This window comes from Perna viridis, chromosome 6 (genome assembly GCF_037379345.1).
Source record: "Perna viridis isolate PV_CMFRI_1.1 ecotype Kerala chromosome 6, ASM3737934v1, whole genome shotgun sequence".
Classification (NCBI taxonomy): domain Eukaryota; kingdom Metazoa; phylum Mollusca; class Bivalvia; order Mytilida; family Mytilidae; genus Perna; species Perna viridis.
The window spans coordinates 46,548,935-46,564,525 of NC_142450.1; the positions used below are offsets into that span (position 1 = coordinate 46,548,935).

At 30.4% G+C, this 15,591-nt stretch overlaps 1 protein-coding gene across 1 annotated transcript in view; it reads right to left on the reverse strand.

Moving 5' to 3' along the window:
- Positions 1 to 2,009: 2,009 nt before the first annotated feature.
- The window catches only part of LOC148615286 (protein O-mannosyl-transferase TMTC2-like), a 34,494-nt gene continuing 20,912 nt past the window's right edge, over positions 2,010 to 15,591 (reverse strand). The window contains exons 3-12 of the mRNA XM_088590086.1: positions 12,497 to 13,322; positions 10,032 to 10,146; positions 8,263 to 8,348; positions 7,976 to 8,037; positions 7,131 to 7,332; positions 6,220 to 6,341; positions 5,589 to 5,670; positions 5,276 to 5,390; positions 4,949 to 5,012; positions 2,010 to 4,727 (exon numbers count right to left, since the gene is read on the reverse strand). Coding sequence (XP_088446212.1) covers positions 4,551 to 4,727; positions 4,949 to 5,012; positions 5,276 to 5,390; positions 5,589 to 5,670; positions 6,220 to 6,341; positions 7,131 to 7,332; positions 7,976 to 8,037; positions 8,263 to 8,348; positions 10,032 to 10,146; positions 12,497 to 13,322 — 1,851 coding nt within the window. The 3' untranslated portion in view covers positions 2,010 to 4,550. The remainder of the gene's footprint in view (positions 4,728 to 4,948; positions 5,013 to 5,275; positions 5,391 to 5,588; positions 5,671 to 6,219; positions 6,342 to 7,130; positions 7,333 to 7,975; positions 8,038 to 8,262; positions 8,349 to 10,031; positions 10,147 to 12,496; positions 13,323 to 15,591) is intronic.

The window sequence follows — 15,591 nt, forward strand, 5'->3', positions numbered from 1 at the left end:
AGGAGCCTGAATCGCTCACCTGGTAATTTTTCAACATTCAAGGGCAATAACTCTTACAAGGAGTCATAAGACAACTTTTATCCCTGGAGACTTTTTTAGGCCTTACAATAAGGATCATTTCAGCAAGTGAAAGAATTTGGTTTAACCTAAAGGTTTTTAAGATGAAATATGCGAAAAACTACTGTCTGACTCCTATATTCTATTTTTAGTAACAGCATTCATGTTTTTTGATGGATCAATAATCCCCACTTCAGTTCTATGCAGGATACCCCAAGGAACATTCATACCAAGTTTAAAACCCAAATTTGACCATGGATAAATCTCATCATGGCGAACACTTTTACACTATGTCAGAATTTAGCTAAACCTAACAGTTTTGGAGATATTTTCAAAAATCTGCCGTCTGACACCTATGTTCTATTTTTAGAAACAGCGGGAATGTGTTTCGATGAATCAAAAATCAATTCTATGCAGGATACCCCAAGGAACATTTATACCAAGTTTGGTTTCAATTGGTCAAGTAGTTTTAGAGGAGAAGAGTTTTGTATAATTGATTACGATGACGAACGCCAAGTGATGGCAATAGCTGACATGTCCTTTGGCCAGGTGAGCTAAAAATGAAGGTTGGATTACTCCAAACTTATCTTTAACTGAAGCAATTTATTACTTGAACCACAAAAATTATACTAGTAATAATTCATGTTCTCTGAAGATTCCATGTGAATTTATTTAATGCTCTTTATAGATGTGAAAACTGCGCATGAACCGTACACTTTCCTGCATAGAAAAAGATTAGTTACCCAAAAGAATTTAAAACTACAAGAAATGTATTTTTTACATAAGTGATTAGCCTCAAGGTAGATCATACCCATTACACAGAACATTCTTTTCTGGCATCTTGTCAAATCATACAGATTTATATATTTTCTATAAACTAATGTTTGAAATAATGTTTAATCTATTTATTTAAATTATTTCAAATGATTTTTTTTTACATAAAAATTAGAATGACAAAATTAAACAATTTTAAAAAGCCTCTTTGAAGGGGAGATAATTGATGGGAAAATGTTCTACTGGAATGTATAGGGAATTTTAGTTTTATAATATTGCAAGAAAAAGAGTTCAGTGACCACCAATTTTCATTTTGAAATATGGAAGTGTTCTTGTATAAAGTTATTAGAAATTTTATCTACCAGACTTTTAGAAGCTTGCTAGATATTGAATATTTCCTACAGAATCCATATGAAATATAGTAAAATCAAGTTCAGTGACCTTTTTTTTTTTACGTTGAAATTCTAAAGTATATTCATTCATTTCGAGAAAAACTAGGAAAATTTATCGACTAGAAATATTAGGTATAATCTACCTTCAGAACCGGAGATGATTTTACAAGGTCTACAAACAAAGCAGAAATTGGTAAAATTGGAAGTAAATATACAGTAAAAAAAGAATCATAATGGAAAAATCAGGATTTGAAATAGCGGAATTCTGCTAAAAAGCAGAAAAAAAATCATGTCTGAAGAATGCTAATTTGATACAAATGTATTGCCTCCCTTCAAGCTTGAATTTTTTTTGCTTTTTTATTGTTTTGTTTTGTTTTTTGTTGTTGTTTTCATTTTTTTTCCCCTCGAAAAGTGGTAAATTCAATATGCACCATAATTAATCTTTGAATTGTATTTTATGGTTTAAAGCTTGCGGCATGTCGTCTGATAAAAAGGGAGACTACTTGTCTTTTCTTTTTACTCAGTTGACTTATCAGATATTTCGAAATTATATTTAGAGAATATTATGTTTGTGAACAGACACATCAGACTGGATTAAGTCAAGACTTTAGGTGGATAACTTGATTCAAATCTGTATAATAGTGGAAGAAATTCTTCATTTTAAAACCATATTACTGTAAAATTTGAATTGCCTCCCCTTTTTTTTTAAAGATTGTAGTGTAAAATCAGTAATGGGTCAATTTCCTGTTTTCAATTTTCACAAGTCAAATACAAAAACACATGAAATCCATTTCAACAATTTAATTATCATTTTAACAAATGAGCATTAACAATTCAAAAACATGTAAAAATCAATAGTATTCTTAAAGAAAACAAATATAACAAGAAGAAAGATATTGCTAAATAAAATATAAAGATTTCAATAATTAGATTACTGAACATCTAAAAGAAAGCACAAACAGAAACTATTGCTATATATAAAGATATTGCTAACAATACGTGAGCACAGCGAGAAATTGCAAGATATATAAAAATGGATAGAGGAAAAAATAGTGATATCAAACTAGAAATCCTCATAAGATGTTATATATTGTAAAGCAAGAGAACTTTATATTGGAACTGTCAAACTACTTATAGTCCAGCCATCAATTTCACAAAAAGTTGTAAGTGTGAATTGATCACATGTTATGACGTAACAATGCTATTTTCTATTGTGATGTCATAACTTATGATCAACTTCACACTTATGACTATGAAATTGACGTTTGATTTATAGAAAATCTGGAAATTTATAGGACTACCATTTTTTTAAATTAAGCATCTGTGGAGTTCCTAAAATTATATTTGTAATATGATAACCATTTTTTAATTGTGGTAAAAATGCTTATAAATGTTAATTGGAAATCTTTTGTTCTTAATATGACAACACATATACAGTTTTCAAGTCAATAAGGAACTTATGGCATCTATTTTCACTGTCCTAATAGAAATATAAAATTATTCTGTACCAAGATGTAGGACAAAATAACTACAACTGAAATTTACATCAATACTTTGTTCGATTTCTTTGTTACTTTGTTCAAATCTTGTAAAAAATAATATCACAATGGTGAACAAGTACTAAGCCTGGTTTAAAAATCTGATATTAAGTTACTCTAAAACCCTTCCTAAAATACTGACTATTTAAGTTACTTGGGCAAAACCATGATCAAAGACTAAGAATATTCATCACTTGCATGGTAAATGAAATTAATTTTTCAAGGTTTTGCCAAGGTTTAAAATGAAAGATTTAGTATTGAGAGCTGTAAAAAGGAACACAGGCTAAGTATATCATGTTATGTGGAGATACACTGGTAAATGATCATCATGCTGTATTATCATTGTACTAAATTAAAACATTATCCAATTTGTGAAACTTCAGAATTCAATGAGAAGAATACCCATGGAATGATTCATAAAATATCTATCATAACATAAGAAAATATATATGGAATGTTGTACAAAATAGTTTCTTTCTTAATAAAAATTGTTCTAAAAAGAACTGGAATGTTAACAAAATATAACTTCATCTAACTTTCAATGAACAAAACTACGTTTGCTCTGAAAATGGTCAATATCTTTCATCCTTCGGCATTTATTCTTACCTATCACAGTTTTACAAACTCTAGGACAGAATAAAAGCTATAAGTACAGTTTAACAAGTTAGCCAGATATTCTACAGTGTATAATATTGAAGAGAAATAGGTCATGTGACTAGAAGTTCTACGTAGATGTAATGAGTTATTTCCCCTGTACATAAATTACAACTTTACTTATAAGGCACATCACCCAATGATACAATCAGCTTTAAGCTCAAAACAACATTTCACATAATCATACATGTACACAAATGTCTACTTGCTTTGAGCAAGCTGTTCCATACTTGTATATACAAAACCAAGCAAAATACATCCAATAATTACTTTACAAGTAAAAGTTCTGTATAGAAATCAGTAATGATTGCGTTCTACTATAGCCAGAAAGATTTGATTTGTAAAAAACAAAAGATAGTATTTATTGGTACTTAGTTTTAGACCAAATTAAACCCAATTAATTATTGGTTCTACAAATGATATAAAGGCATTCAGGGATTATGAAGATCAAAGGTGTTAACCCATACCATTTGTATGTCACCGACCCCATTGTTATGTATATATATATCCCTTCTATAAGAACTCTCCCACAATTTAGATAAGAATCTTCCATGGACAACCCCTTCTTGAACAAATTTTTGATTTCCAAATACAAAGACATATATGAAACCTTTACTGAAATTTAATACAATGAAAAGTTGTGGGATTACATATTGTATTCATCTCAGATGAGTAAACATTAAAAATGGTAACCTCCCATAAATGTAAAATTGCATATAATATGGATTACAAGTTACAGAGTATTGACAGTAGTAACAACAAACATTAACAATGATTGTTTAAAGATATTTTCATAGATCTTATATTTCCTTGGATTTCTGAAGAAACTGGATTTATTTGACTGTTCCTTCAGATCTACCCAAGACTATAACAACATGAGTAATAAATGAATTGGTAAAATACAGCTTTAATCTCAGTTAAACTGATATTCTTATCCCACCTATTTATGGCACTGACAATTATAGCTAACAATGTAATATTGTTGTGCTAATAAATAGCATAGTTGTACATATATAGAAGCATCAAGATACAATGTTGACTTAGAGTTGTATGGTTCAATTCTTCATCATATTCTATCACTCACACAAGAGTAAATACATGTGCTCTGACTAAATGATTGCAAAATGTTAATCTTTCAACTTTTTCTACCATTAGATGATTTTGACATGAGGTTACGTAACTTGACTAGATTTTGTTGTGTAGTGACATCATCTGGCTTAAGTTCCAGGGCTCGAAGATAGCTAATCTCAGCTTCCTGGAGTTTACCATTAATATGATACATGGCACCAAGGTTCATGTGGGCTGTAGCACTCTGTAATTATACAATATTGATATAAGACTTTCTGTGTAAATAATAGTATGCTGGTAAATGAAACAATCTGCACATTTTAAAACTTTTTTTTCTGGAAGAACTGTCTTTTTTAAAGAACAAACAAATTAAGAAATCTTGACATCAGGAAGAGCTAACACTGTGAAGGCAAGTGTATCTGTTGATTTTAGTTAAGTCAAGATGATTTATACTGCTGTACTTACGTTTGGTTTAATTGTGGATGCTTGCTTGTAAAGTTGTTCAGACTTTTCATTATCTCCAACTTGTCTGAAAAAAAATGATGAAACAGAATTATTCCTTATTTTGTGAATAAAACATCAAAATGCCATCATAAATGTAAGATATATTTTTCAACTTAAACGTTCTAATAAGCAACAGCTATATTATATTATATTATATTATATTATATTATATTATAAATTAAGCAAAATTTTAACAAATTAATTTACTGTAAACATTTTGATTCAGTATTGAACAGTAGATAAGTACTAAACAGATCTTTTCTTCCAAGTGTACAGAAGTTTGCCTACCTTAATGTATTTGCAGCATTGAAGAACAATTCAAAATCTGTATTGGTTTTAGTTACTGCCTGTTTGTATAACTCTGCTGCTTCTTTCAGTCTCCCAGTCTCACTCAGAAAATGGGCTGAAAAGGAATAAAAAGAAAAATATATGTCAAAAAACAGGATGTTTGTTACAATAATTCAGTATGACACAGAACTTATTTGAATTATTTAGAACATACAAAGTATTCATTATTTAACATTGTCATTACAATGATCCAATAGTAAGGGCAATATCTGTTACTTTGATATTGAAGTGTAGAAAGTTCTACTGATCTTACCATAATGATGGTCTATAGAAACATCTGCAGGATCCAACTTCTTGGCCTTCTTAAACCATTCTTCTGATTCCGAATTCTTGTTCTAAAAATTTAGAGGTAAACAAATGGTTTAAATCTTTATAAAAAAAATTAACATTCAATTATTTATTTCGATTAAGATCATTTCTTCATTCTATGGATCTCTGGCTCACTCAATTTTATTTATGTGCTAAAAGTGGCATACAATACATAATAGACCGAAATTTACAGCTCATTTTCTTATTTCGGCTTACCTTTCATTAAGTATACAGTGAGACAGCACAGATTTTGGCCCACTTAATAATTGAAAAACAAGGAAGTAGATACATTTGTTTGTAGAACAGTTCTCCATGTTACTTCTTAGCCCCCTTTAAAATTTTCTGTAAAATTTTTTTTTAAGTATACAGTTTTTTGTACATTTCATCAATAATCCTTGACTTTCTTGTAACTCTCTATCATCACTACCCCTCCTATACCCCATGTCCCTTGCTTTGCTATGCTGTTAGGGTTGAAGGTTACTAACCTGTTTCTAGTATAATTTAGCCATGGTTGTGGTCGTCTCCCCTACCCACTTTGTTGTGTGGTAATGCTGCTAAGATTAAGGGTTACTGACCTGTTTCTGATATAATTTAGCCATGGTGAGATGGGCTGGGATGTGGTCGGGTTTGGCCTTCAAGGCCTCTCTATACCAATGTTCAGCCTCTGTCAGACGTCCTAACTTTGTATAAACCTCACCTGGATAAATAAATACATGAATACAAGTAAATAACAACTTCAAAACAACTGTTAGAACCAGAAAAAAAATGCTTTCAACTTTCTTTTTATAAATAGAAATACTGTGCAGCTCAGAAAAATAACATCCCATAATTCAATAGACTTAAATCAAGTTAATCCCTGAAGTCAGATAACGTCTTATTGCAGTGACTTGACTTCAACATTATCACACATCTAAATGAAATGCTCAACTTGTGTTTAAAATTTCATTAAAATCAATTGAGCAGCTTATAGGACTTTAACTTATAGGTCTAAACATGTAAAACCCTTAAGTTTTATATATTCAACTTTACAAAACCCTTACGTTGGCATATTCTTCTTTACAAAACATTTATCCTACTTTGCAGGCATTGGATAATATGTACCTTCTTACAAACATATCTACATATGATATACAACTTTGCTTTATTTATTTTTCATCCAAACGGAAAAGACAGATAAAAGGACAGGAAGGCAGAGTGATTCCTGAATACCCCACAAAGTTAGTTCATACATTATAAAAATCAAAACATTTTTAACATTTTCTCTTGCACCACAAAAATTAAGAGGAAATACAATGAAAGGAGACAGATTAAACAACTTAGTTAAAAATTGGCTAATCTTATATGGAACAGCAGTAAGGTTTAAATTATAAAAAACATTCTGACAGGATTGACTCCTTATCATTTCCATGAAGACTTGTAACTATACCAACAGAATATGGATCACAATAAATCCAAATTATTCTTTAAAAAATCTACAAATACACACCCATCATATTATAAATACTCTGTGGAGCATAATGACTCGGCCTACGCCTCAGAGCTTCATTATATATATCTATAGCTTTCTGGTATTTTTGTAATTCATCATACATCCTCCCAAGATTGTATAAAGCTGAGATCTTTGTGTTGTCATGGAGACGAGGGTCTTTCAGCCCAGATGTATCTAAGTTGGCACAGTGTTTATAAACCTGCCAAAAAAATAATCAGTCAATAAAAAAGTTCTGGAAGATTTTATTTTTCTTGTTCATTCTATCTGTTTATTACAAAAAAGTTTCTTCAAATGCAGTTTTTTTCTCAGATGAAAGGTCAGTTTTGTTTTTTGTTTTGGTTACATCGACAGAATCTCAGGGTATTTAATAAAAATAATATCATGCAAAAAGCACAAATATTACTTGTATTCACTTGTAAGAATAAAAGAAACAATTCCTACATTGTCGCAAGTTGAAATGCAAAAATATCATATTGGATGGCTTACAAAAATAAAGATGCTATGGTGACTCATGACCAACAATAATTACACAAAATCATTTTTAATGATACCCTGATTTAAATTGACAATCCTATAGGAATGTATCAACTGTAAGATCACATTTCAGGATAAAACATTAACAGAATTATAATTTAGTCTTAAAAAGCATTAGGTACATTCAAATATGCACCTAGAAAATAGTAGTTGAATACAGTATTGTATAATTAAAAAGGTACAATCTTTTAATCACAGGAAGTCTGACTGCTTGTATAGTTATTAAATTACGAGGGCCGGTAATTACTTGTATATTTTTTAACAAAATGAGATGTACAGACATGAGAACTTTATAGTGTTCTGCTCACCTGTTCAGCCTCTTTGTACAATCCTCTAGCAGCATATAAAATACCTAGATTTAAATGGGCCACTATAAAAAAAACAAGAAAAAAAATAAGAGTTATTCCCCTTTAATGCTGTTGGGTTGATTTTGATTTTACTAATTATGTTTTAAGCAAATTTTAAACAGAAAGAAAACGACTTAGCTACATATTGTGGAAATATTACACATCAAATAACTAAAATGTGGAAATTTTTTTGCCAAAAAATATTGATCAAAACAGACATGAGAATAGGTACAGCTGAGTGGACTTACTAGAGAGTTTAGGTCTGAAGGAAATTGCCCTTTTATAACTCTCTATGGCTTCTTCTGGTCTCTTACTTTCCTGTAGGAGTATTCCCCTGAAAAATACATGAAGTAAACTTAAAATATTCTGTTTCTTACTCTCCTGTAAGAGTGTTGAACTATTCCCATGAAAAATAAGTAATCAAATGAAGTCAACTTAATAGATATTCAAACAGGAAGTGTAAATTCAACAATTATTGCAAGGTAACATAAATGTATTCACACCCTGAACGGATCCATGCAAATTGACAGCTCAATAAATCTATATCATTTAAAGAATTTGTGTAAAATCAATAATACTAAACAAACCAGTCCATTCCATAAAATGTATGAACCGATCAGTGGTCAGGAGTAAAACGAAAACAATCATCAGTGATCAATAACTGATCTGAAACGGATTTTTGATGACTGATCATAGTTATACATAATCAGTCCAGGTACTGTAGAAGGATCATGAAAAATTCAAATAACATCTTTGTCTAATAATCACAATTAATTCTCAGCTAAATTTTTATTGTATTTAACTCATTATTGAAAATTTACTTAAAAAATAAACAATTTTAGATTTATTACATGTCTTAAAGTTTATCTCCAGATCTGGAAAATATATTAACCAAATTCAATTTAACTCTTAAAAAAATCCTTCTTAACTACTTAAATACTATTACTTATATCACTAATCAGAATGTCAATAAACCCATCAATAAGTACAGAGAAGACTCAAACTAATGTTATGTCACATCCTATGGCCATCAAGCTATCTCTGCTACTTGACATTTAGATAAAGAATTGTGATAATTCATAGAACTCCATCTGTAAAGTTCAACATTGACTGGGGTATAACTGATACACCTCTATAGGTCAACAACAATCGACAGTTGTTTAGATACAGTTATGGCACACACAGTGTTATAGTTACATGTAAAAGAGCTGATATATTATCATCTTCACCTCCTTTATACCACATATAAATAAACATCTTAGGTAAAGAATATGATACACCCATCCACATCCCCCACCCCACCCTTTTTCAGCTTTGAAAGCCATTCCAAAAATTAAGCTAAGAAAAAAAATGAAAAAATGAAAAAGAAGCTTAATTTTTTCCATGGTGGAAGACAAAATACAAAAATAATCATTAAAACCAGGCTTACTGATTTATCTTGTAAAATGATAATAGACAGACTAAAAAATTACCTGTAAGGGTAATGAATTAACAAAAATATCACTTAGTTTATCATTGGTCACATACAAAAAATTGTATGAACTTACTACATGTACCTATCATATCAGTCTAGTGACCAAAGTAATGATAGTCCAAAGTAACCAAATGTTAACTAAGCTTAAATGCGGCTATTCATTTTTTTAAAATTATCATTCAAATACATTGAACATTGACTTAGAATTTTCTTTGTTCCCTCACTCCTGGTTTATGAAAATCTTCTAATACAGCTATTATAACACACCATAAAAGTTTCAACGGCAAAAAAAAACAAATGCAGACTTAATCAAGAGATGTGATGGAAGGATGGTGGGACAGATTGATAATATCCCAACCTAGCATCATATTGGTTCCTCTATTAAAACCTTTTTTTTTAATTTTTAGGACCATTAAGTCCACATCAACTCATATTAAATTCTCAGTTTAAATCAAAACTTTAAAATGAATCAATATATCAGTTGTCTCCAGGTGAGAAATGCAGTTCCATTTCTTAGTTTCAGGCATGCATCTATTGACTTACAGGTTATAATGAGTATCTGCCATATTGCCTCTGTAAGACAAGGCCTTTCTGTAGGCAAACTCAGCTGACTGGATCTTGCCTTGCTGATTCCAAACGTTTGCCAGATTTGCCCAAGCTGAAAGAAATAAAAAAAGAAATGTACAAACTTTGCTTTTTAACCAAAATATGAACAAGTACATAGACTTCTACAAAATAGTAAAAATATCATGTTTATGTTTGAAATTATTTAGAGGTCAATTCAAAAAATGGACTTTGAAACTTACAGGACTTCTACTATCTCCTATTGAAAGGGACTAAGAAGTATGTAGTCACATTCTTGATGGACTTTGGAACAGAACATGTTTTTTTAAGGATATGACTTTTAAGATTTGCTTTGTCATGTAAATTAACCACTAAATATCATGCATATCCGTCAAGTAATGATATAAATTGCTACATCAACCAATTTTTCACCACACTTTTAGCACAAAGTGAGAAAAACATTTCAAGATCATTTTAGGACCTTTCAAACAACACAGTCAGCATGCTGCTAACACTTAAATATTTACACCTCCTCTTGTCGGGAAAACAATACACAATTTTGTGTGTCCAATATCAGATGGAATGCACTTTCCTAAAAGATTAAAATGAACAAGATGTGATATTAATATCCAAGTTATTATATACTTTGACTATGTATCTTGTGTACAAATACCGTAACCAATACTCTAACACCACCGGGAAAGTGCACATCAGAAAAGTAAATGTTGGGTAATAGTCCATTTATATTCCATACGTGTCAAGTCAATATTATGTAATTAGAAAATTCATAGATCTCCAACATTTTGTAACCCAGTAAATGTTACATTATTTATGCATAAGGTGTTGGGAGTTTTAAGGATGTTTGCTGTGTACCACTAGGTAATACAATGGAATTCCTATTGTAAAAGTTAAAATAATTTATACAAAAAGAAGTCTTTGTTCATGGAATCTTGTTAACCAAGATACAGCATACAATCCTGGCTATGAATTTATATCGATTCCTATTGTAAACAAGTATGTTAAATCATGGCAAGGACAAAGTACAAGAAGGCCCATATTTGAGCCCCTGCATGACTGGAAATTAGATATTTGATATGGAATTTTTTTTCTCTATTTTTAAGAATGTTAAATGAATTATTTATCATGGCCAACCACACTTGTAAGCATATTACCTTCAATGATTGAAAATATAATGTCCAAAATTTGGCAAAGTTGCATATTTTCAATCAAATATGCCAATATTGGGAACTCTTGGGAAAATTTTAGCGATTTTTGGGTGCCTTCCCCAACTTGACACAAAATGATGATTTCTTAATGCTACTTCGACAGGAGTCATGTTGGCAGAGACATTTGAAAATAACAAAATAAGCATTGAAAATTGGCAGTTTTCTCAATTTCATTGTTTTTGGCAAACTTTAGGCATCCATAAAACTGAAAATTAATAAAATGGTGAAAATATAAAACCATTTTTAAACAAATTTCCATCATCCATTTAACAGCACATATCATATTCTAACTTATTTCTTTGTGTATTTAGCTAGGGGACATATAAGGCCCTTATAACTTGTTCTTAAAGACCCATTGAAATAAACTTGAGTTTTGTAGACGACAATACAGGTATACAATGATCTTGGTATTACTTAGGTCCTACATGTTTCAACAGTTTAAACAAACAAGATTTAAATTTCAGCTCTTTTTTATCTAACAAAATTAGCAAAATTTATTAGCATTATCAAACATGAAGTTGCAGAATGTTGTTGTGCTATGTATATCCCCACTCATACAGGAAATTGATAATGGACAGCAATCAAAATTGCTAACAAGGTATGCCAATCTATATAAAGGCATTTAAAATATACCCATTCAGTAGGAGCCAAGATTTTTGCGATGAAAAGTCTCTATCATTCCGTATAGTCAACTAGAGGCTCCCAGGAACCTGAATCGCTCACCTTGGTCAAGTTTGTCTTTCAAGAGCAATAAATTTATCAAGGAGTTGTCCAACAATTTTGACTCAACAAGACTTTAGTAGGACTATCTTAAGGGTCATTTCAGTGATTGAAAGTTTCTATCTATTATAGTTTTCAAGATATTGGCTGAAAATTGTAAAAAAAAAAAAAAAAAAAGGCATTTTTTATCTTTAAAAGGCAACAACTCTTACAAGGAGTCGCCTGATAACTTGAAGGCCTAATAATAAGGGTCATTTCAGCAATTAAAATAAGTATGCTCTTATAAAAACACATGACCAACATTTCTTGCAATACATGGGCACCATCTATTAAAAAATATGACAAACTAGACCTATTATAATCAAAATAAATCACAGAAACTCCATTTTATCAGTGTTTTAGCTTCGGCTGCCATTTATGTCATTATTTAACCCTTTATTATCACTTGTTTTCTTAAATACTGATTATCTCCCTTCTCTCTCATTATTCTTTACTTACCTTTAGCAGGATTTATTGGAATCCCAGATTTGTACAGGTTCTCTTCATTCTGCCATACTTCATTTCTTAAAATTGTTCTTCCAGACAGTAACAATACACAAACAGACACACACACAACAACTAAGTTTCTCCGTAAATCATCATTGGAATATTTAGAGTACAATAAATAAGCACCATAAGAAATTAACAAACAAAACCCCATACTTGGAATGTAGAGTACACGCTCCGCTATCACAAAACCAACATAGAAAAACAAATTAGTTGCAGGAATGAAAGGGAATATAATTAATGATAATGAAATGATGGCAACATCTTGTTTACTATATCTAGATGAAGATATATATTCCTCTTCACTCTCTGTAGAACTATTAGAACTTCGTCTTGTTTTGGAGGATTGTCTTGTCAAGTGTTTAATATGTGAAGTGCTATGATGTGCTAAGCCATTACCATTTAGATGTGGTACATATGTCTTCAGTCTAGTTCTGTGTACGTGTTTCAATAGTATAATTGATATATATCCTAAAACTGAGTAAAATGTAACTGTAAATATGTTACGTAGATCTGAAATATTTTCTACTAAGGGAATGGCTTCCATTGACCAATCAAAACTGAGTACTCTTGGACACAGTAAAATCCAGAAATTATAGACAGGAAGTAGACCAAAGGTCAGTAACTTTGTAAGTAAACTATCTGAATCTGATGCAGGATTATCAGATGGAGCGAACTCGGGAGTCTTTAGACCCATAAACATCAGACGGAATGATACAAGTGCTGCTCCTAATAGAGACAATAGAAACAATCCTTCTAACTCTTTCTTGTACATACTCTGAAATGATAAAAATATCAGCTAAAATACCACATGACTTAGGTTAAGGATTATATTCTAAAACTTTATTGAAGGGAAATACTATCATTTCTTTCTTGTGCATGCAAAACCGTCAGAATGTTACATATTGCACAAAATATTCAGGGTGATATACCTTTCAGTCTATGTATGGAACTAATACTGTAAACATTGTATTTTTTAAGTACAGCATCATCCCATTTTCAAATTCCCCATAAAATATATACCATATATAAAATTTCTTGAAAAAAAATTTTGTGGAGCTGTCCTTACACCAATTAAAGTTTCATAAGGAAAGAGAAAAAAGACAAAGATAAAATTGAAGATTCAATAAGATGACTTGCTTTTATAGGTAAATTATACTCCATAATTTTCATTTAATTTAATCACTGGAATTCGGGAACTTGGCAATAAAAACTTAAAATCTTCCAAATGGTTTATTCTTTAAGATGTGTATTTTCCATCAGATTAAAAAGTTCTTTACAATGACTTGTAAAATGGCTTCACAACTGTTTTTTCAAAAATGTAATTTTGTAAAGATTCTATGAGGGAAATAAAAAATGGGATTGACTTTTGACACAATCCTGTACACACATTTCTCATATTTTCATGGTGGACTAAATAAGTGTGAAATATAATGCCTGTAATATTATTATTTGAATACAACCAGTACCAAGAAGACCCAATGGTTTATCAAATCCTGAAGTAAATACTTACAAATATGTTCATTTGACTTAATTTAAGAACACAAGCAACTTTATTTATTACTGCATTATACCATAGTTTATGTACTGGTACAACATAAGTAACTACATCCAGTTAGTGATGCTATGAAGTCTATTTGGTATCTGATGATTACTGCATATTAACAATATCAATTCATTCTGTGTGTTATTAGGAGATAAGAATAATAAAAGCCAATTCAAAGAAGGGGGAACTGTTCCTTGATTTGAACCCCCACCCCCTATTGTTGCAATTTGTTAATTTTGTACCTTTATTGGGCAAAAGATCACCTAAGTTAACGTAATTATTTTAAAAGATTCACCATAATATAGATGATACAAAATATGAAATACACAAGAACCAAATGTCACCTTTCGTAGATAAAAATACTGTGAATTCTCCAGTCAATTTGAAATATCTAGATTGGAAAATCAATTTACTAATTACAATGATTGTCATCTACAAGCAGACATCATATGATGCTGAAGAACATTAAAGACCATTGATTTAACTGATTTTGTGAAAACTTCAATCAATTCTCTCTCTAATGCACTGTATACATGTAAAACTTATTCCTTCACAACTTCTATTTGTACCCTGTTATTACAGATAGAACCAACAAAAAACCAAATTCTATTTGATCAGCCCTACAAAGTTTTTGTTCAGACTTATTAAAACATGTTATTTGCACAGGATATATTCAACAAAAAGACGAAACCAATTTATTCGTTACAACTTTTATAAATACTTTTATCACCCAACATAAAGTATTAACTTCTACTTGACAAATTTGGTCGACTACCAAAATTATCGGTAGTATAAAGCGCTCGAGTGAACAAGGTGACAACACTTCTATATAAATCACGACAATGATACAAGGATTATCTAGCAAAATAAGCTTCACGTTTAATACAGTTAGAAACTTTATAACATGTCCCACCTCCATCAATAAAAGAAAATTTTATAGGGGTCTAACACTGCTGAGTAATCCACCAGTTATAGACTGAAATCAAATTATAGATTTAATGTTAAAAATTTAAAACAAAAAAAAACCAGATAAATGATGCCTTTTACAATAACCACAGATAATTTTTTCTCAGGTCAAAAAATTTCTGACATTACGGACAAACAATATGGTGCGGAACTACCTGTAAGACAAACATAATAACAAGTAAACAAACAATATGTCTATAGAATTTTACTGATACAGAACTACTGTTAAGTCAAACAACATAATTTCTCCTAATTAACAAGTTAACTAGAAATTACTACAAGAATAATTTATAATTTGCAAATCCAATAAAGCTATATATTATCAAAAATCATTCAAGCAACAAGTTCTTAATTAGGAGTCTGATATAAAAATACACACAAAAAATATTTACAGGTTTTCATTACAGAACAGGAAGACCCTTATGTAATTTTAATGTTTCAAAATATAAAAAAGAATCTAATTTAATAAATTGAAAAATGCTTCAAAGATGTCATTGAAGGAAGCACTTGGTCTAGTTTATACAGGTTTTTAAGT